General features: G+C 40.9%; 1 protein-coding gene across 1 annotated transcript in view; it reads left to right on the top strand.

Moving 5' to 3' along the window:
• The window catches only part of CNTN4 (contactin 4), a 281,651-nt gene that overhangs the window by 151,849 nt on the left and 112,477 nt on the right, over positions 1 to 17,325 (top strand). The window contains exon 9 of the mRNA XM_019504718.1: positions 4,807 to 4,957. Coding sequence (XP_019360263.1) covers positions 4,807 to 4,957 — 151 coding nt within the window. The remainder of the gene's footprint in view (positions 1 to 4,806; positions 4,958 to 17,325) is intronic.

Here is a 17,325-nt window from a genome sequence, read left to right as displayed (position 1 = left end):
TGTCACATGTATCAGCAACCCCGTGCTGAAAAATGGTGGAGGGGGCACTTTAAATAAAGCTTGTTCAACAGGCTTTAGTTAAAGCACCCCTGCTGCCATTTTTCCGCCCAGGGATGCCGATACACGTGATGCCCCGGGTGCTTTAATTAGAGCAGCTCTCAGAGGCACTCTAATTAAAAGACCCCCATGCCCCACCCCCTCCCTCCAACTCCTGGAGCACATCTGCAAATGCCCTCAGTTCTGCTTTGAATTAGAAAGCCATTCTCCCTTTCCTTCTCCATCTGATGTGCACGCTGAAGTTACTCACTACAGCCTTTGTATGGAAGATAAAACTGGGAACCAATAAAGAGGTCAGATTTTGTGTAAGATTTCAAAGAGAGAATTACAGTTTGTGATTAAACAATATTGGCTTAGTTATTTTCAGAGAAAATGTTCAATAATATTGTTTTGTTTGTTTTGTCCTGAAGAGCAAGGTGTTTTCTGCATATCACATTTTCAATGTAGGTCATCTTTTATCAACCAATATACATGCCTACATGGGAGGAGGGGGAAAAGGCACATTTTCATCTGAAAAATTGTCGTTGTTGCTGCTCAAGGAAAGTACAATAATGTTCAACAAATTAGGCTGCAGAATAGTAAGATTTATTGGGCATGTTACCTACCACATAAAAGAAATCCTAATAAACCCATTGATGCTTTTCCAGGCTATTCGAAAACCACTGCATAAATGCACCTTGTTTGGAGGCAAAGGCTTATCTTAAAATAGAGTCTTAGCTTTTCTTTTGTGTTTGAGCTGCAGTTGTTGTAGGGAGTCAGAATGACCTCTTTGCTTCGTTGGCAGCTGAAAACATGCCAGTACACCATGGGGGTAAGATCAAGTGTGCAAACAATAACGTGGAGTCACTTTCCCATCTCCAGGTCATGGCTGCAGCACCTTTGAAATGGGCAGCTGGTGAATGATTCTGACCAGAGCCCCAAGGTGAAGCAGAGAGGAAAGAAAGCATCCTCTCCTGAAATGGGGGAGGAAAGCTGGGCAGTGAAACCCCTTCCCACTCTGGAAACCTGGAGGGAAGCAGGATGCTGCAGTTGCTCCCTTTAGATAGGCATTTTATCTTCAAGGAACTAAAAAGAGGAATCAGCCTCTTTTCAAGCACTGCATTTTGAAACCCCTTTTTCTCCGCTCAACAAATCCTTACTCCAGCGTCAGGCCTGTGCCTGTGAGGTAGTATCCACTCTTTGTCCTGACTCTGCATTGGATCCCATTGCATCACAGCCTCATGTAACCAGGAAGCAGTAAGAGTGTGGTGCCACTGCATACAACATTTCCTGCATTTTCCACAATGCTTCCTGCATTTCAGAAGTGAAAGAGGAAGTAAAAGAGGGTCACTTCTCCCTTCTACCTACCTAGCTAAAGACCTTAAAACACTTAGCCTTAAAAACCTGCCAGCTAAACCAGGAGATATCTTTGCACTGTGCAAACACATGTGCATTCCCTAATGGGAACCCTTAAAAAGCTGGATTATAGTTATTTTATAATTGGTGGTGTAAGCAACAAGCCTCTTTTCTTTTTTTAAGGATGGCTACTGTGTCTAGCTGGCAACCTTATGTGGAGTCCCTGTTTATTTTGGGAGCTGTGTGTTTGGCTGGGATTTTTGAAAGGTCTCCACACTCACACGTTCGGCACAGCTCGCACTTAGGCATCTAAATAAATGGTCGGTTTGTCAAAGGAACTAGCAGCTCCCACTGAGAAATCTTAACTTTCCTAGCAAATCTTTCCTGCTGTAAAATCAGTTATGTTAAAGGGCTGTGATGTTAAGCACTTGAAATGATTAAATACCACTAATACCAAATGAAGCCGACAGCAAAATTAAATGAAAACAACAAATGAGAAATTATAGCAAGAGCTTTTCTCAGGCTGATTATTTATTGTTATTGTTACTTACAACATTGCTTAGAGGCCTCTGCCGAATCAGGACCCCACTGTGTCAGACCCTGCACAAACCCACAGTAAAATGCAATCACTGCCTTGAAGAGCTTTCCCTCTTAGGAGCTAAGGCAAACAATGGGTGGATGAAAGGAACAATACTTATTTTGCAAATGAGGCAGAAAGAAATGACATGAAACGACTGGGTCGCACAGGGAGGCCTTGGTAATTCTGAAACTTTCACCCAGGCTTCAGTATGCAGCTTTAACCACAAGACCATTCTGCCATTTTCAAGTTTAAATGAAAGTGGAAAATATGATGAAAATGTCAGTTTGTATCCGAGCACTTAGGTTTGGCATTGACAACCCATTCTTAGGCTGCTGCCTGTATAGTTTAAGTCCGTGCACTTCGAAACTTTAATACTTGATCTTTGCTTTCCAGCAGTGTGCTGTCTTGCTCCCATTAGAGATGTAAAGTCTCCGTGATGGTAAAGGACTGACCCTTTTTCTGTCTCTACACCAAACGTTCTTTGTTCCAGACAAATGCATTATGGAGCAGAACTTGCTGAATTCTGAAAAATCTGTTTTACTCGTGTATTTGGAAATGCAAGCCATAAATTCTGCTGTGTTTCCAAGAGTTACGTTACCTGTTATTCACAAGTGGTCAGGCTCTTGCACAGTACTGCGTGCTGGCATACAAATTAAAATAGGAGGTTCAGGTTCTTTTCCCTTCCATCCCCCTCATACTCCATAAGTAATGATACTACAATTGTGAGATTCATACTTTTGCCATTAAAAATTACAGATGTGTTGTCCCATACAAATGTTCTGTTCAGGCAACAAAAACAATATCATCTAGCAACCATTAAACCGGAAGAATAAATGTGAAGAGCTTGCTAAGAAACCTTAGTCTAAGAATTATTTGTCTAAGCCAATGATTTTCAACCAGGGTGTGCCTTGCGATCCTTTCAAGGGTTTCACACATTAGCACTGTTAGATATGCAAACATGATTCACAAGATAAACCCAGAGATTTCAAATAGAAATCCAAAGCTGTGGTCTGAGTTGTTCGCAACAGAAAACTTCCCTAGTATCTTCTCCTAGTCAAAAAAAAAAAAAAAAAGAGTGAAAACTACCAGCTGGTATTTTCTGAGGGGTGCCTTGAATCCTAAAGAAGTTGAGAACCACTGGTCTAAACTAAGCAACAAACACTGTGAATAACAGATATATGCAAAGATTGGTTCGTGCATTCCTGTTCAAAAGAAAAAAAAGGATAAATTCTAAGCAAAATGATCATTAATATTATTCTATTTCGTGCAGCCCCAGAATATACTATTGTGGAGGACAGTGCTCATTAGGTCTCTCTTTTTTTGTGGAAAAGTTAGGCTCCAATACTGTTTTTCAGTGCTGCTTTTTTACTCTCTCTTAATGCACTTTTTCTCTATGCTAAAATGAAACCATCCATCTGTGATTAGATGTAGAAGGCAAGACAGCTCAGAGATTAGTGGACTCAAAGATTCACAGAAACTAGGGATGGAAGAGATCTATTAGGTCATATAGCTCATCCTGTTGTCAGTGTGGGATTATTCACTACACTGCATTCTTTCCAAGTAAGGAGGCTGAGTGGAGGGAAGAGAAATTTGGTGTCAGACTAGGCACTGTAAGAAAACTGAATTTTCCCTATGGTCCGTGCTGCAGTTTTGTGTCATCCAACTACTTCATGAGAGCTTAGATCATTGCATGTAGCATCAGGCAAATATGGTACACAGTGATCTACAGCTCTCCTGAAGTATCTTGGTGACATAAGTCTTCAGAGCCAAGACAGATCTTTGAGCTTATTCCCAGAACCATATGCACTGGGGGAGAAAAAAGAAAGAAAGCACTGCTTTTGGCCAAAATGCAGTTCAGTGACCAGGTTTGCCTAAATTGCAAGATGGAGTTCTTTGAAAACAAGAAAATGAATGGTGACCGAGAAGGAAATTAGGGGGATTATGCATTTTCCACTGGCGTCACCTTCATGCTAAATAAGATGTAATCACTGACATATGAGAAAAGAAGGGTTCTACCGCTGCCAAAGATAGTAATAGACTTAAATGCATGATAAACAGGTGTCACAGCCATTAAAAGTTGGCTGAGAAACTGCAGCATAGCTATTGAAAAGTACCAAAGAAAGCATGTACTGTGGAATTCTTCCTGCTGTGTAAAACTGTTATTTTGAATTTATATTTGTATTGTATTTTAGCCAATATTGATATGGATGATTTACAGTAGTTTGTAGTTACAGAAGTGACTTATGTTCTATATGCATGTGCTATGTATAACAATGTGAAGGTAATATGAGGACTTTATTGTCTTGTTCTTTCTAACCTCACCCTTTTTTCTAGGTATTACAGACTCGTACAGTTGATTTTTTTTTTCCCCCCCAAAAAACTTGCTCTGCATGTTAACTATAGTATTTATGATATCTGTTCCATGATTCAGCCCCATTCTGGAAACTGGTGAACATTATTTAACAGACAGTCTGTTATGCTAAATGGTAACTCAAGTAATAATGCAGGACTTCTTTAAAATAGTTAAAAAATGAGTCCTGATTCCTACTTGGGGTAAATCAGGAAGGCCCCAGCTGGGTATCGAGTCCCTCATATCTAAGTCTCATTGATAGTGAGTTTTTTTCTACTGAGCACTCATTTCAAAGTCACTGAAGCTCTTGAGCGCTCGTATATCTGCTTTTCCCATCACTAGGTTTGCATAGATGCTATTGTTGGTTTGGAAGATAAAAGTGTGAGTTGGTAAGACAATACACAGGAGTGTTCTGAAGGCCAAAAAATCTGACGAGTGGTTCTTTTCAGAAAGAATTACAAGAGGTTTCTACTTTCTTTTTCAGCTGTGGGTCCAGATTTTTCCAAAACCCTCTTGAAAAAGGTGACTCTTGTTAAAGCGGGAGGTGAAGTAACCATAGAGTGTAAGCCAAAAGCTTCCCCCAGACCTACTTATACCTGGAAGAAAGGAAGAGAGATCCTAAGAGAAAATGAGAGGTAATATCTTAAAGTAACTATTATTTTCATTAGCCTGCTCCAACCCAAGGGCTTTCAGAAATGAACGTTAAAATGTCATTAATAGGTTTCTGAAATTAGCTTGCCAATAAATGTGAAAAAAGTTAATGTTTCATCATTCAAGCTGGGGGGGCAAGGTTTCTATTCATGGCAATCTCTGCAGACAGTTAGTTAAAACACCTGTGTCAAGGGCCTGGTACAGATGCATACTGATCAGCAAATCTTTTGCCTTTGAATTGCTCCAAATAGCCATTGTTTTTCAAATTTTTATTCCCAGGAGATAATAGTCCTGAAATACTCTAGTGCAAATGACTATGCCCTTGTAAATTATTCAATCTCCCAGCAAACGGCAATTATTTGGGGTCAGTAATTAATTTGGCAATCGTACTCTCTGACTTGGAGATGGGTACTTTCTGACTGGCCAAATCACTTTATTTTCCCAATGCAATTTTTAACAAGACTTAACCTAGGCTTTACCTTTGTGCAATGACATTTAAAACATGCTCTTCTGTGTTAGTATTTACTTGGCATTATATATCATACTAGCAAATACCTGCTATTCTACAACCTTTTTTTCTTTTTGCAAATGAAAGTTGATACAGACTTTTAGTTCTGTATTTATTGAATTACTTTAAATGAAATCGAAATACCATATTTATATCCAAAGCTTTTAGTTCCACTTGCCTTCATATGTCTGATATGCCACAAGAATGACTTCTCCCATAATTTTGTGATATTTCTAATTATATCAGGGATAGAAAATCAGCAACCACTGAAGTGCTGAAAGGTTATTTTTAAAAGTTCACTGGAGAGTCTAATCCTATACTTGTTTTATCAAAACTTCTTGCCTTAAATAATCATTTGAATATTTTCAATAGGAATACGGTATATCAAAATCTATAGTTCATTTAGGACCAGATCCAGAAAAATGCTGAACACCATCTGTGAAGTACTGAGCATCCTTATTTCCCATTGATTTGAGGAATGAAGCAGCTCATCATTTAGTAGACTCTGGCCTTTATAAAGCTATTGTACTGTGAGTGTTGGTTTTGACTTCTTGGCCTGGCCTATTTGAGTAGTTATTTTGATCCACTTTAGACCAGTCTAAGCTACACCGCTTACAGAAAACCATGTAACTTAGATCAATTCCACCTTGGGCTTTTTGAATGTCTGTACCTAGCCCTAAATGAGCTAAATAGTTGTCATTATTGAGGTAAAAAACCTCCTGTTAAAGTCAGATTAGGTTTTACCCAAGCAAGCACTGCAGACTTTGGTCTTTACCTATGATTACGCCAATTAGTACAACTTCTTTGAGGCTAGTACTAGGTGGGCCACGTCTACATGTGCAATTAATGTGACTGAATATACTCCGGCTCAATTTGAGCCAAAGTAGACTAATCCTGACATCACTGTCTACATCTGCATTTAAACACAGTCATTTACTGCACTGCCAGATACCACTTGTATCTGATAGCAGCACAGTAAATTAGTCTACTGCGCCCTAGTTGCCGCACATGTGTAAATGATGATCCTTTACTACACAGCAAATTAGACTCCCGTGTAGTAAAGCATCTCATGTAGACATTCCAGGTTAGAGTTATGTTCATGTTTTTTCAAGAATATATTTAGTCTAAAATTAAGCATCTCATTCTTTTGACAAGGGTTGTAATGAAATTGTTACTTACCTCCGAACTATGAATTCACAGTTCTTGCATTCGTCGGTATCCAAAGTGTACCTTTTTTTGCTTTGGCATTTCACAACCTTGTTTCCGCCTCATTTTAAATTGGGATAGAGGGGTAAGTTTTAGAAGTTCAGTGCTTCAGATTGGCTTTTTGTTCACCTAGCTGTACTACCGCTACTGTGGATACTGATAACAATGGAATACTTTGCACTTTTATTTTACTCACCAACCGTCTCCCTCAATATTTTGACTTAGTAGGTATTGGTGTGGTACTTATTTAAAAAGATACCATTTAACTTAATTTGTATTCCTTGAATGTGTGTGGTCACTTTGATAATTTGGCTTTTAGCGAGAGAAAAAAACAATGAAAAGTTAAGCAAGACACAGATTAACTACAGTGTGTTAGCTACTGATTCATAGGACTGTGAACAAATCACAATATCGCATCTGTTGCACATAAGTAACTCATGTTCACTGGAGGCACTAAGCAAAAGGCAGATACAATCATGAAAAAATAACAAGAAGATAATAACTAATGCAAGAACTGAGGCAAGATATCAGCAGGTTTATTTTTTATTTTGTTTATGTGGCCCAAATTGAATTATAATTCTTTCAGTTATTTCTCCCAGCTAATACTTTATCAGGATAATGATTTTCCTTCTAAATTTTCCATACTGGTGTATTGCTACACATACATTATAACCTGCCTGCCATCCTGTAAGCAGAGGTACCTGCTTCTGTTTGGAAGTAACAGAAAAGCTCTCGTGGGCACACTGTATTTAGTTTTAGAATGAAACTCAAACCATGCTTTTTAAAAAATTCCTGAAATGTGAAGACATTTTTCTTCTCCTTGCCTTCTTTCTTCTGTCATCTTCCATATCATTTGTCACAGTTAAGAAACTAGCTGCCCCCCTTTTCGGTCTCCGAAGGCGTGTATACCCTGTCTCTGCTGAACCCAGGCAAACACCAATCATGACTCCTGCACCATGCATGCTCAAGTTGGGTGTTTGGCAGAGTAGATAGCTTAGAGAAGGTGTTTTCAACCTTCTTGGATCACTGTAGCCCTTCCAGTGGCCGGCTGTGGAGCAGTATACCCCCAGCAGCTGGGCGTGGAATAATGTATCCCCAGACGTGGAGCAGGGAGGAGGGGAGGCTGGCACTTGACCAAACGTGGAGGGCTGGGGTATCACACAGCTGGATGCAGAGCAGCGGCAACCGCCGTGTGGAAGCTTCCCCTGCCCCCTGCATCCAGCCAGGTGAGTGGCTCCTGCATGGAAGCGTGGGATTGTGCGTGGCGGCGCTACATTCCCGCCTACCCCCTAGGACTTTCTCAAGTACCCCCGGTTGACCACCCTTGGCTTAGAGGGGTCATGGGAATCTAAGAATAGTTCTAGGAGCACACACTTCAAGAACCTCTTCTTTGTCTAAGTGCTGGATCATTATCCCAGGATTTTGAAATGAAGAAGGTCTGCAGTAAATGTCCCATCAACTGGATACCATGCACAAAGTCAGAGGGTGGGGTGCACTGGCAACATGTTTCCTGCGAGGGTTATGTCCTGCTGTGCCAGACAATCGTGGATATCCCTGATAAAATCTCTTGAAATCTGTGAAAAAATATATCAACAATAGCTGCTGCTGGTGCTGACATAGTTTCATGAGCCTCCCCGCCACCCCCAACATCACCACTTGGGATAGGCACCTGGTTAGTTTTAATTAGTTCACCCAGGACAGGAAGCACAAGTTTCAGGTGGGTTGTGAAACACACATTTCCAACAGATTGCCAGCCTAGCCAACACTGCAAGCTCTTGAGCTTTAGATAACCACCTGAACTTGTGGAGACTTCTCCAAACTACACCTCAATTCTGATGCCGTAGAAGTTAATTGGTTGGGACAATCCATCCAGTTCCAAGAGGAATGAAAAGCAGTGTCAGTCTAACAGGTCCCCAGAATGCTTTGAATTCTACTCTGAAGGCTGTTTGATAGCATGGCAATCATTTGGGCTCTCCCCTCGGGGATCTTGTGACTTTGCAAACAGATTGTAATATTAAGGTATAATATCTAGAGGCAGAAATAACATACATTGTATTGTGCTGCTGGGAATCCTGTTCTGGAGGCCACTTCTGTCCAGGAGGCAGAACTAAGTGTGATGTTAGATGTTTGCCCAGAAGGCAGAGTCTATCTTGGAAAAGAACTTTATGGCTTTAGGTTTCATATTCTTCTCTGGAGGCAGAGCTACTGTGTACAATGCCCTTAATGAATAACCTGCCCTGGAGGTATCTCTTACTGGTGTTTGAGAGCTATGCAATTGTGTTATTAGGAATTCTGCCCTGGGGTACAATTATATTATTGTAGTCATTAAAGGCAGTTCATCTCCATAATAATGGAAATCCTGCCTTGAAGGCATAATGACATCAAAGTAATGTTAGCAGACCGGCTCCAGAAGGTAAATTATATATAGCTATAGCATAGATATAGATATAATCCAAATTCAGCTTGGGAAATAAAGACAGCTCCTACATAGCCACGGAACAAGTGTTCTTTATCTATTCTTGATGCTACATGAACATCCAGCTTCATGATTCATGCCTGTTATGTTCTGTGAGCAAGACCTTTGGCCCCATTTAGGTAGCTATGTGCAAATCAGCCTTAAGCATGGCTGATCTAGCCACGAGAAGTTCCTTTGTACTGGGCAGCAGTGTGACGATATAAACCTACGACTAGAAGCTCCTATCTTCTTATCCTTCTGTGCGACATGTGGCGTGTGGCTAGGGCATTGGCAAGCCCCAACTTTCTGGGTTGACCATTGACAGGGAGAACACTTGGCTTCTCTGCTTTTTTAGATATGTCTCTCCATCCGGGGGAGGGGAAGGGGCAGAAGGGAGCTTATGAAAGTTCCCTGAAATTACCTTTACACCTTTGTCCTCCTCGCCTACACCAGGTAATTAGACCTTATAATTTTCAGTAAGTACTAGCATGGTGGATGTGAATCCTACATACAGGTCTAGGGGAAAGGGCATTCACACTCCACAGAGGGAATTTCTCTTATACTTTTGCATCCTTAATATAAAGTCCTGGTCAAGCATCTTACATTTCACCGTACTTCCTATTTGTGGCCATTCTTTCCTAGCACTAAAGGCTACCAACTGTTATCAGCAGGAGGGCAACCATGACAGACAGACTTATTACTCCAGGATTTTCTTAAGCCTCTCATTGTAATTCAATTACAGTGAAGGCTGCAATGTTCCATGGATTTTTTTTTTTTAAACCAGGGCTTGTGTTTTAAAATTGTTATGCTTTTTCAGGGGATCCTATTGCAGCAAGCTTTTGATTCTGTGTAATTATGAAATGACTCTTGCAGAGAAATACCTTTCAGTTTTAGGTGGGGTGCCTGCTTCGGATCTTGCTTACCTTGGCGTACTTCAGCAGTAACTCCACTCAAGTCAATAATTTTGCAGGAGTTAGTTCTGATGTACAGCCCAAGCGAGAGAGAATCAGACCTTGGATGAGTAGAGAAAATCCAGGTGGTTCAATCAAATAAAATTGTGATGTTTGCTTACAACCACCCCTATACTTCAAACCGAGAAAAAAAAAAAGGCAGTATAATTCAGCTGCAGTTATCCACCTGGAGCTCTATAATTATGTCAAGAAGAAGTTTTGAAATAATTTAGAAAATTTAAATTCCTCTTCACTTTCACATAATCCTCCATATTCCAGATGATTAGAGCACTGCATAATCCAACAAATTTGTATCACGTATGCTGAATGGATAAAGTCTGTTGCTTTCAGCCAGAGTGGCATTGTGATTAGTACAGTATCTCTTACTGACACCATAATCAGCATTACCGAACTCAAGCATTTTGTCCCTGAATCACAGAGATTCGATTTTCACCTAACAATGTATTGCATATTTCTGTTATCTTGAATAGAAAGAATTACTGCTGTTTGAACTGATCTTCATTCCCTGAACCTGTTAGGGTGAAATCATGTCATAAGAGTTGGAAGTAAGTGTCAGGACACAGGAGCTCTAGGCTCCTCTTCCTGACCTCCATGGGTAGGATAGATCTCTCTCTGTCTCTCCCCTTCTTTTTTCCCTGCTAACTGACCCACTTACCTACTTATTACAGCGGGGGAGTGCAAATGAACAAATGCTTGCAAAACATCGGAAAATCTCACACAAAAGGCACTTCTTTGGTTGCAGGTATTACTGCTCCATCTGTACAGACATCAAGGGTATGCTCTGCCCTTTTCTCCCGTGACATAAGACAGTAGCAGTCCTGGTTATATTAATGAAAGGTTAGGTCATGGCTGTGCCTCAGGCCCAGAGGAAGTAAGAATACATAATGGTATCTTTTCTAGGAGCAAACCAGGGATCACAGCCAGGATGTCACGGTCTGTTCCCTGGTCATGCCCGTACTGGCTCCTATGGGCATGCCCTCGGAGCAGAAGTGTAGTAGCTGTCCAAATATCAAATGCTGCTCTACAGGTCTAGTTAATGGGCTGTGCACAGGGGACCCACAAGGGCTGTGTTTTAAGGAAATCCTACCCCAAGCCTGCGTAATCTGTTGTGGGAGCACTGACTGGGCATCGTACTGACTTGTATTGTCCAAAGACTGCACTAGCACCTGAGCTGTACCCTCTGTAACTACGGGGCTTTGTAATAGTAAATCCACTTGCTGCTCTCTACGACCAGGCTTCTGCTGTGGGACTTGTCAGGGATAAGCACTTTAGAGCACAGCTCCCCCAGACTACATGGTGGGCTACGTCTGCTCAGAGCCGGGTCCCTGCAAGTGTGAGAACCACGATAATTCATGTATGTTTAATGCCTTCTGCCCTCAGGAAAGGAATGGCAGTGCTTGGTCCCTAAGCAGACTTAGCTATAGACAGACTCGCTTTGTCCAAGTGTAAGCAAGTGAGCAATCTTGCCTTCCCTTTTTGAAAGTAGAGCTGTACAATAGGTGGAGAAAATGACAAGACCCTGAATTATGTCTCATGTTCAGAATTAGGCATTCATCACATTCCCCTTCAATCACACCATTTCCATTGAGCCCCACGGTCTGTTGTCACTCATCTGGTCTGCCAGCTCATATCAAGACCAGTGCTTATGCATGTCCTAATCCAATTCATTTTCTGTTACTATAATGAAGGTTTAAAATGTACACACGAGGGACTCCGTTCCTAATGATTTCCTAAAAGACACCGAATGTCAAATGAAACCCACTATGAGAAGCATGCGCAGAGTAAAACCGAAGAATGATTTGACTTTTATGCCAAAAACATTACTTTTTTTCCATTCTGGTTCATGTAATCTCCGACACCATTAGAACTGTCTCTTTTGTAAGAGCCTACAGTGCGTGTGTTGTTTATTCCTCTTAATTGTAAGGAGAAAAAATTCATAAAGAAGCAAATGATGTTTGGAGCCAGTAGCAAAGAATGTGAAAGTGTCCAATTAACCAGCCACTCACTAGGACTTGGATAATAGCAACATCTGTTATCTTAATTAAACAAGTTCCTATATAAAGGAGCCTTCATAGTGCCCTTTGTTAGAGCCAGATCTGACCTAGATACTCTAGGCACGCTCACTACCTTCATGGGAATTTTCCCAATTGGTCCCATTATACCACAGCCTTGACAAGCTCTGTGATATATGAGCATACTTGCGCACACACAAAGCCATCTTATTTAAGGCAGGAGGTTTTTTGATGAAAACCAATAAAAGCAAAGAAATGCAACATTTAACTGGCATTTCTCCATTTACTCACTGAGCCTTGGTATTGTGGTACTGCGAGGTGTGGAGCATTGTTCACTGAACTTCCATCCCTCCCTGATGAAATGATGAGAAAACAAGTTGAGCAGATACGGTAACGTTTTCAAAAGTCCCATGTTCAGAAGCACCTTAAAGAGCTCCGGTATTTAGGTGTTGCTCTGCTCGGTATCACAACAAAACCTGATTTAAATAGCAGAAGTGACTTAGGCCCTTGAGGAATGGGCTTGTCCACACTGCAGACTGCAAACATAGTGTAGCTATCTGTAAAGAGGTAGCTTGGATACCGCTGCCAGTCTAGCTACAGCAGTACAGACCTCAACAGGAGCTAGTTTTGACTCACCACATTTACTTCTTGACTAGAATCTGGGGGACAAATGCAGTTCTTGTGCATGAACAAAGCAGCTCTGAGGTCCCTGCTTAATTAAAAGTAATATAGGGCCAGAACAAGACAGTCTCTGACACTTACTTGTAAATGTATCGTAATGAAAAACGTCATTCCTTGCAATACATGGAAAGTAGCACAGCACCACGTAGACACAGGGGAAGGGCTCATAGCATGGGATGCATCCTTGCAGATGTGGTGTTCTATAAAGGCCCATTTCTAAAGGCCCATTTCCATGCCTGCCTAAGTGCATTGTTCTTGCACAGTGCTTCAGCTTGTGATCAAGTGTTGTCTTAAATACAGATGAATAAGGACAACTCCCTACATTGATTCTTGTGGCGATGTCAGCTTCACTGATGTTGGGTGAGATCCTGACCCTTTTGAAATGAAGCTGGTTACCCTTACTGGACTTCGGCCTCAAAGGCCAGAGCAGAGTAGTCCACTTTCTCGGTACTGCTGCAACCTCTGAAGTACTGTCCAGATTAGTGCACTAATGGAGAGCAGGCAATTTAAATACCCACTTTCCAGGAAAATAACATGATGTGAGTCTGAATCCCTGAGTCTGCTTTGAAAGTCTCCATTTACATGCCCCGTTACCACGTACACACGCGTGCACACACACACTCTCACTCACTCACTCACACACTCACTCACTCCTCAAGCACCAGCCGGTCTTGCTTCAAAATGTAAAATTATCACCCAACAGTTTGCCAAACCAAGTTATTTTAAGGTTATTATTTCATGCTTTCTCAGTCGAATGCACGCATTAATACAACATTATGTATTTCACTTTAAGTTAAGCGAACAGCCACAAATTCCGTATTGCAGCAGTAGCCCCTGGGAATGGCACAGAAGCTGAGAATTTGGTCCGTAGTTTTAACTATAAACCAATATTTAAATAGCTTTCAACTTTTTCTGCAGGGGCTTCATTGAACTGAATGAAAAAAATGAGAGGAGGGGGAAAAGAAATCTATACCTGACTTTTATGTCTTGCAACTTTTGTTCTGTAAAGTGACTCAAAGCCACTTTGCTTTCTGAAAAAATATTTAACTATTTTTTTTTTTGCTCCTAACAATGATTTGTTAGTTAGTATGCCAAGAATTACAGTGCTGTTTACAAAGGCAAATGTTAAGGCTGCTTTATAAGCCACTAAAAGTAGGAGATTTCTGCATAATGGAAATTCTGACAATATATTAACTACAGTGCTATATAATGATACTAGTTTAATAAGGAAAAATTGAAATGCTAGAGGTAGATAAGAAAGAGAATGCAAATTGGTTTTCCCTAACTGCCTAGATGTGTCTTGAGTTATAAAGAGCCAGATTTCTTTTGGTGGCCTGGAACCTCCTTAATTATTTCTTAATTGTTTTAAAGAGTCAAAGAAGAAAGTGACAACAGGGCAGAAAAAAGCATCTTATCCACCCTGCTGCCTGTGTGCAAACAGTGATGACATTATTTCCATATTGGTAACTTGACAGATGAGTTGTAAGCATTTGCTTTCGGACATGCAGTCCAGTGACATTCCAGCAGAGACCAAAACCCCAGAGGAAGCTCCCAACCATTGTTTTGCATTAATTGTGTTGACTTTTTGTTTTGTTTTGGTTTTTTTTTTTAATAAAGCACCTGTGCAATTACTTTTAGGCAGGCAGGTAACCAAATCATCAATAACTTGTCGGCTTTTCATTACATCCTGCCTTGGAAAAGTGAAAAATGACACTCTGAAAATAGCTTTCTGAAGTGTGAATTGACATTACCACATTTATCTTAGTTTTCAAAGACAATTGCATAAGGTGGCTTTACCCTGTCTGAACACCTGAAATAACTGACCTGTCAACTTATTTTACCCAATTTACTGCAAAAGAGAGTGAAAATGAACAAGATAATACTTGATTGGATGGACAGATGAATTGAAGATCCAGAAATGCAGGCTGTCCCCAGTTTAAAAGGAGTTGTTTTAATTCATAGTTTATTTCCCAGCAGAACCTATGCTTTCTCTGTGTTTTATTCATGGAAGGATCCGAGTGTGGTGTTAACACTAGCTCGCTGATGTGTGCTCAATACTCTAAATCTAATTTGTGGCTTTGTGAGGTTTCTTTGATAAAACACCTTGGCTGTCTTCTGTGTAGACTTGGCATGGCCGGCACTTTGAGCTGATTCTGAATCACTCATCGTTCTTTTGTGCTTCAGTGATCATCCAAAAATAAGCCATGAAGTTCAATCCCTGAGCTTCCTGCAGTTGCCAAGGCTGCTCCTTGATCTGAGAAAATGAATCAAGCTAGTCAGGAATTCTGACCAGCAACAAAAAAATGGTTTTCTCTTGAAAAATGTGGGTTATTCAAAACAGAGACTTTTTACTGAAGCCAGTAATGATACTTATACCGAGAAAGATCTCATAGGTCTGAGCTGGGAATTCTGGTTAAAACAAAAGAGACAAAGAGACCCAGACTAGAATAGCCTCTACCCTGGTGACTAGTGCTAGTATCCTAGGTGTAGCAACTCCGAGTTCAAGTCCTTTAGCAATTTTTAAATGAGTAACCAAGCTACTAAAGTACCAGCTGCATCTCTCTCAGTCTCTCCCTCATAGGAGCTATTCCAGTTTGTTTAAGTAATTAAGTATTGTTGGAGTAAGACTTTGAACCTGGGTTGCTCACATCCCACATGAACCCTAACCACTGGACTGTGAGCTCTTGTAGAATGGCTTTCTCTGTGTCTCCCTAGTCTCATTTTTCACAGGCAGCTTGGAAAGGTCCCTGTTTTATGCTAATGTGGAATGAGAAAACTATTTAAACGATGAAGATTTTAGTGGGACAGAAAAGCCACTTTCCTCCTTGCACTTGAAATGAATACATTCCCTGGCATTGATCCACATGAGAGATTTGCAGCCTTCTGCAAATGCCCGTTCTTGAGGGCAGAGGTAATGGGCCAAATGCCACTATCAGTTGCAGCTATGTCATTTTAAGTAGAACGAGATTCAGTAAGCTTATCTCTAGGCCAAAGGCAACCCTGCCATTCTACTCCGCCTCATCAAAGTCTGACAATTGAACCACAGGGAATGATGTCAAGAAACTCTCTGAACTCACTTTATTAGTAAATTGAATGAGTTCCCAGATGTCCTAACATTGGAGCAGGTTTTTCATCTCAGGCTGACTGCAGGTCATCGATTCAATGAAGCTTGGGCTCACAGGGCTTGACTCATCGTTGGTGAAAATCAACGTGCTCCATTGAAATCAATGGAACTATGCCGGTTACACCGGAGAATTAAAATCCAGGTGTTGATGGAGAGTGCTCTTTTTGGTTGACATCTCCCTCACAATATTGCAAAGATCAAGAAAGGAGTGGAAGTCCATTTTTACCCCAGAAAACAGCCCCCCCATCTCTCTCTGTCGCTCGCTCATGCACACAAACACTGTTTTGTTGTGTATTGTTTTAAAGACTTAATCCTAATCTGCAGCTATAATCCATTTATCTCACCTGAATCAGCACATGGCTAATATTCTCAGCCTAAGCAATACTACAAATCTGTTCTTTTTCTGCATTAAATCCAAAATCACAGTGAGTTCTCAAAAAGGATGCTTGGAAGTGAATGAGATGGGGGGACCCCTTATAAATAGGGAGGATAAAAATAAATCCAGAAGAGCCACTTCATATTCTTTGCAGCCTGTGACTTGCACAATAGACAAGGAAACACTTCCACAGGGGGAAATAGAATACTTTTTGATCATGGAATAGAAATGTGAATTTTAAAAGATTAAAAGAAACACAAAAGTGGTTAGAGGTTGGGAAATTTTTGTTTGGCATTTCCAGACTGTGAAGTGTTTCTTCTTGTAATGTAGGTTTGTTTGGTTTTTTTTAAATGTCATAGAATTTAAATGCACGTTTAAAGTAGATAATGTATGTATATGAAATGATACGACTGTAAGACAGAGGCTGGGAAATGTGGCAGATAACACGGATGTCTTCTCCTTGGAATCCATCAGCTTTCTCCCCCCACAGGACTTGTGAGGTTCAGAGGGCTGCCTCGATTTCAAACTAAGCCAGAGTTTAATATTTACAACCAAGCAGGATAATAGGAATCAACACATTTAAAAACTGATAGAAGGAACAACTTATTTAGACAGGAATTTACTGAAGCCAAGGGCTTAGTAGGAGTCAAGAAAAGATGAGACATTTGTAGGAAAGATGAGATTATCCACAGTTGCATCAGGAGATAAAGCTCTGTAAATAAGGTTTCTAAAACCGTATATGTTTCAAATCATGCTGACTGATAGGTTGTGCAGAAAAGATGCCTGTGCGGCATGGCCCAGAGGCATGCCTGTAACTCTTGACACCCTGGGCAAAGCTTTGGGGACGGGGGGTATGGGAGAGCAAGAGGGAGGGAGGCAGGTAGTCAGCCAGCCTGGTTACTGGCCCTTCCTGGTTATTGATGACTGTGCAACTTTTATGGAGTTATGGCATTACTGGAAAGTTGCAGGGTGGACTGTTATTGGGTGGAGGGAGGTCGAATGCTTTGCCAGTGCTAGTG

This window comes from Gavialis gangeticus, unplaced genomic scaffold, assembly GCF_001723915.1.
Source record: "Gavialis gangeticus isolate Ggan-Ray unplaced genomic scaffold, GavGan_comp1, whole genome shotgun sequence".
Lineage (NCBI taxonomy): Eukaryota > Metazoa > Chordata > Crocodylia > Gavialidae > Gavialis > Gavialis gangeticus.
The sequence above is the reverse complement of the archived record's forward strand: the minus strand, read 5'-3'. Positions and strand labels throughout refer to the sequence as shown.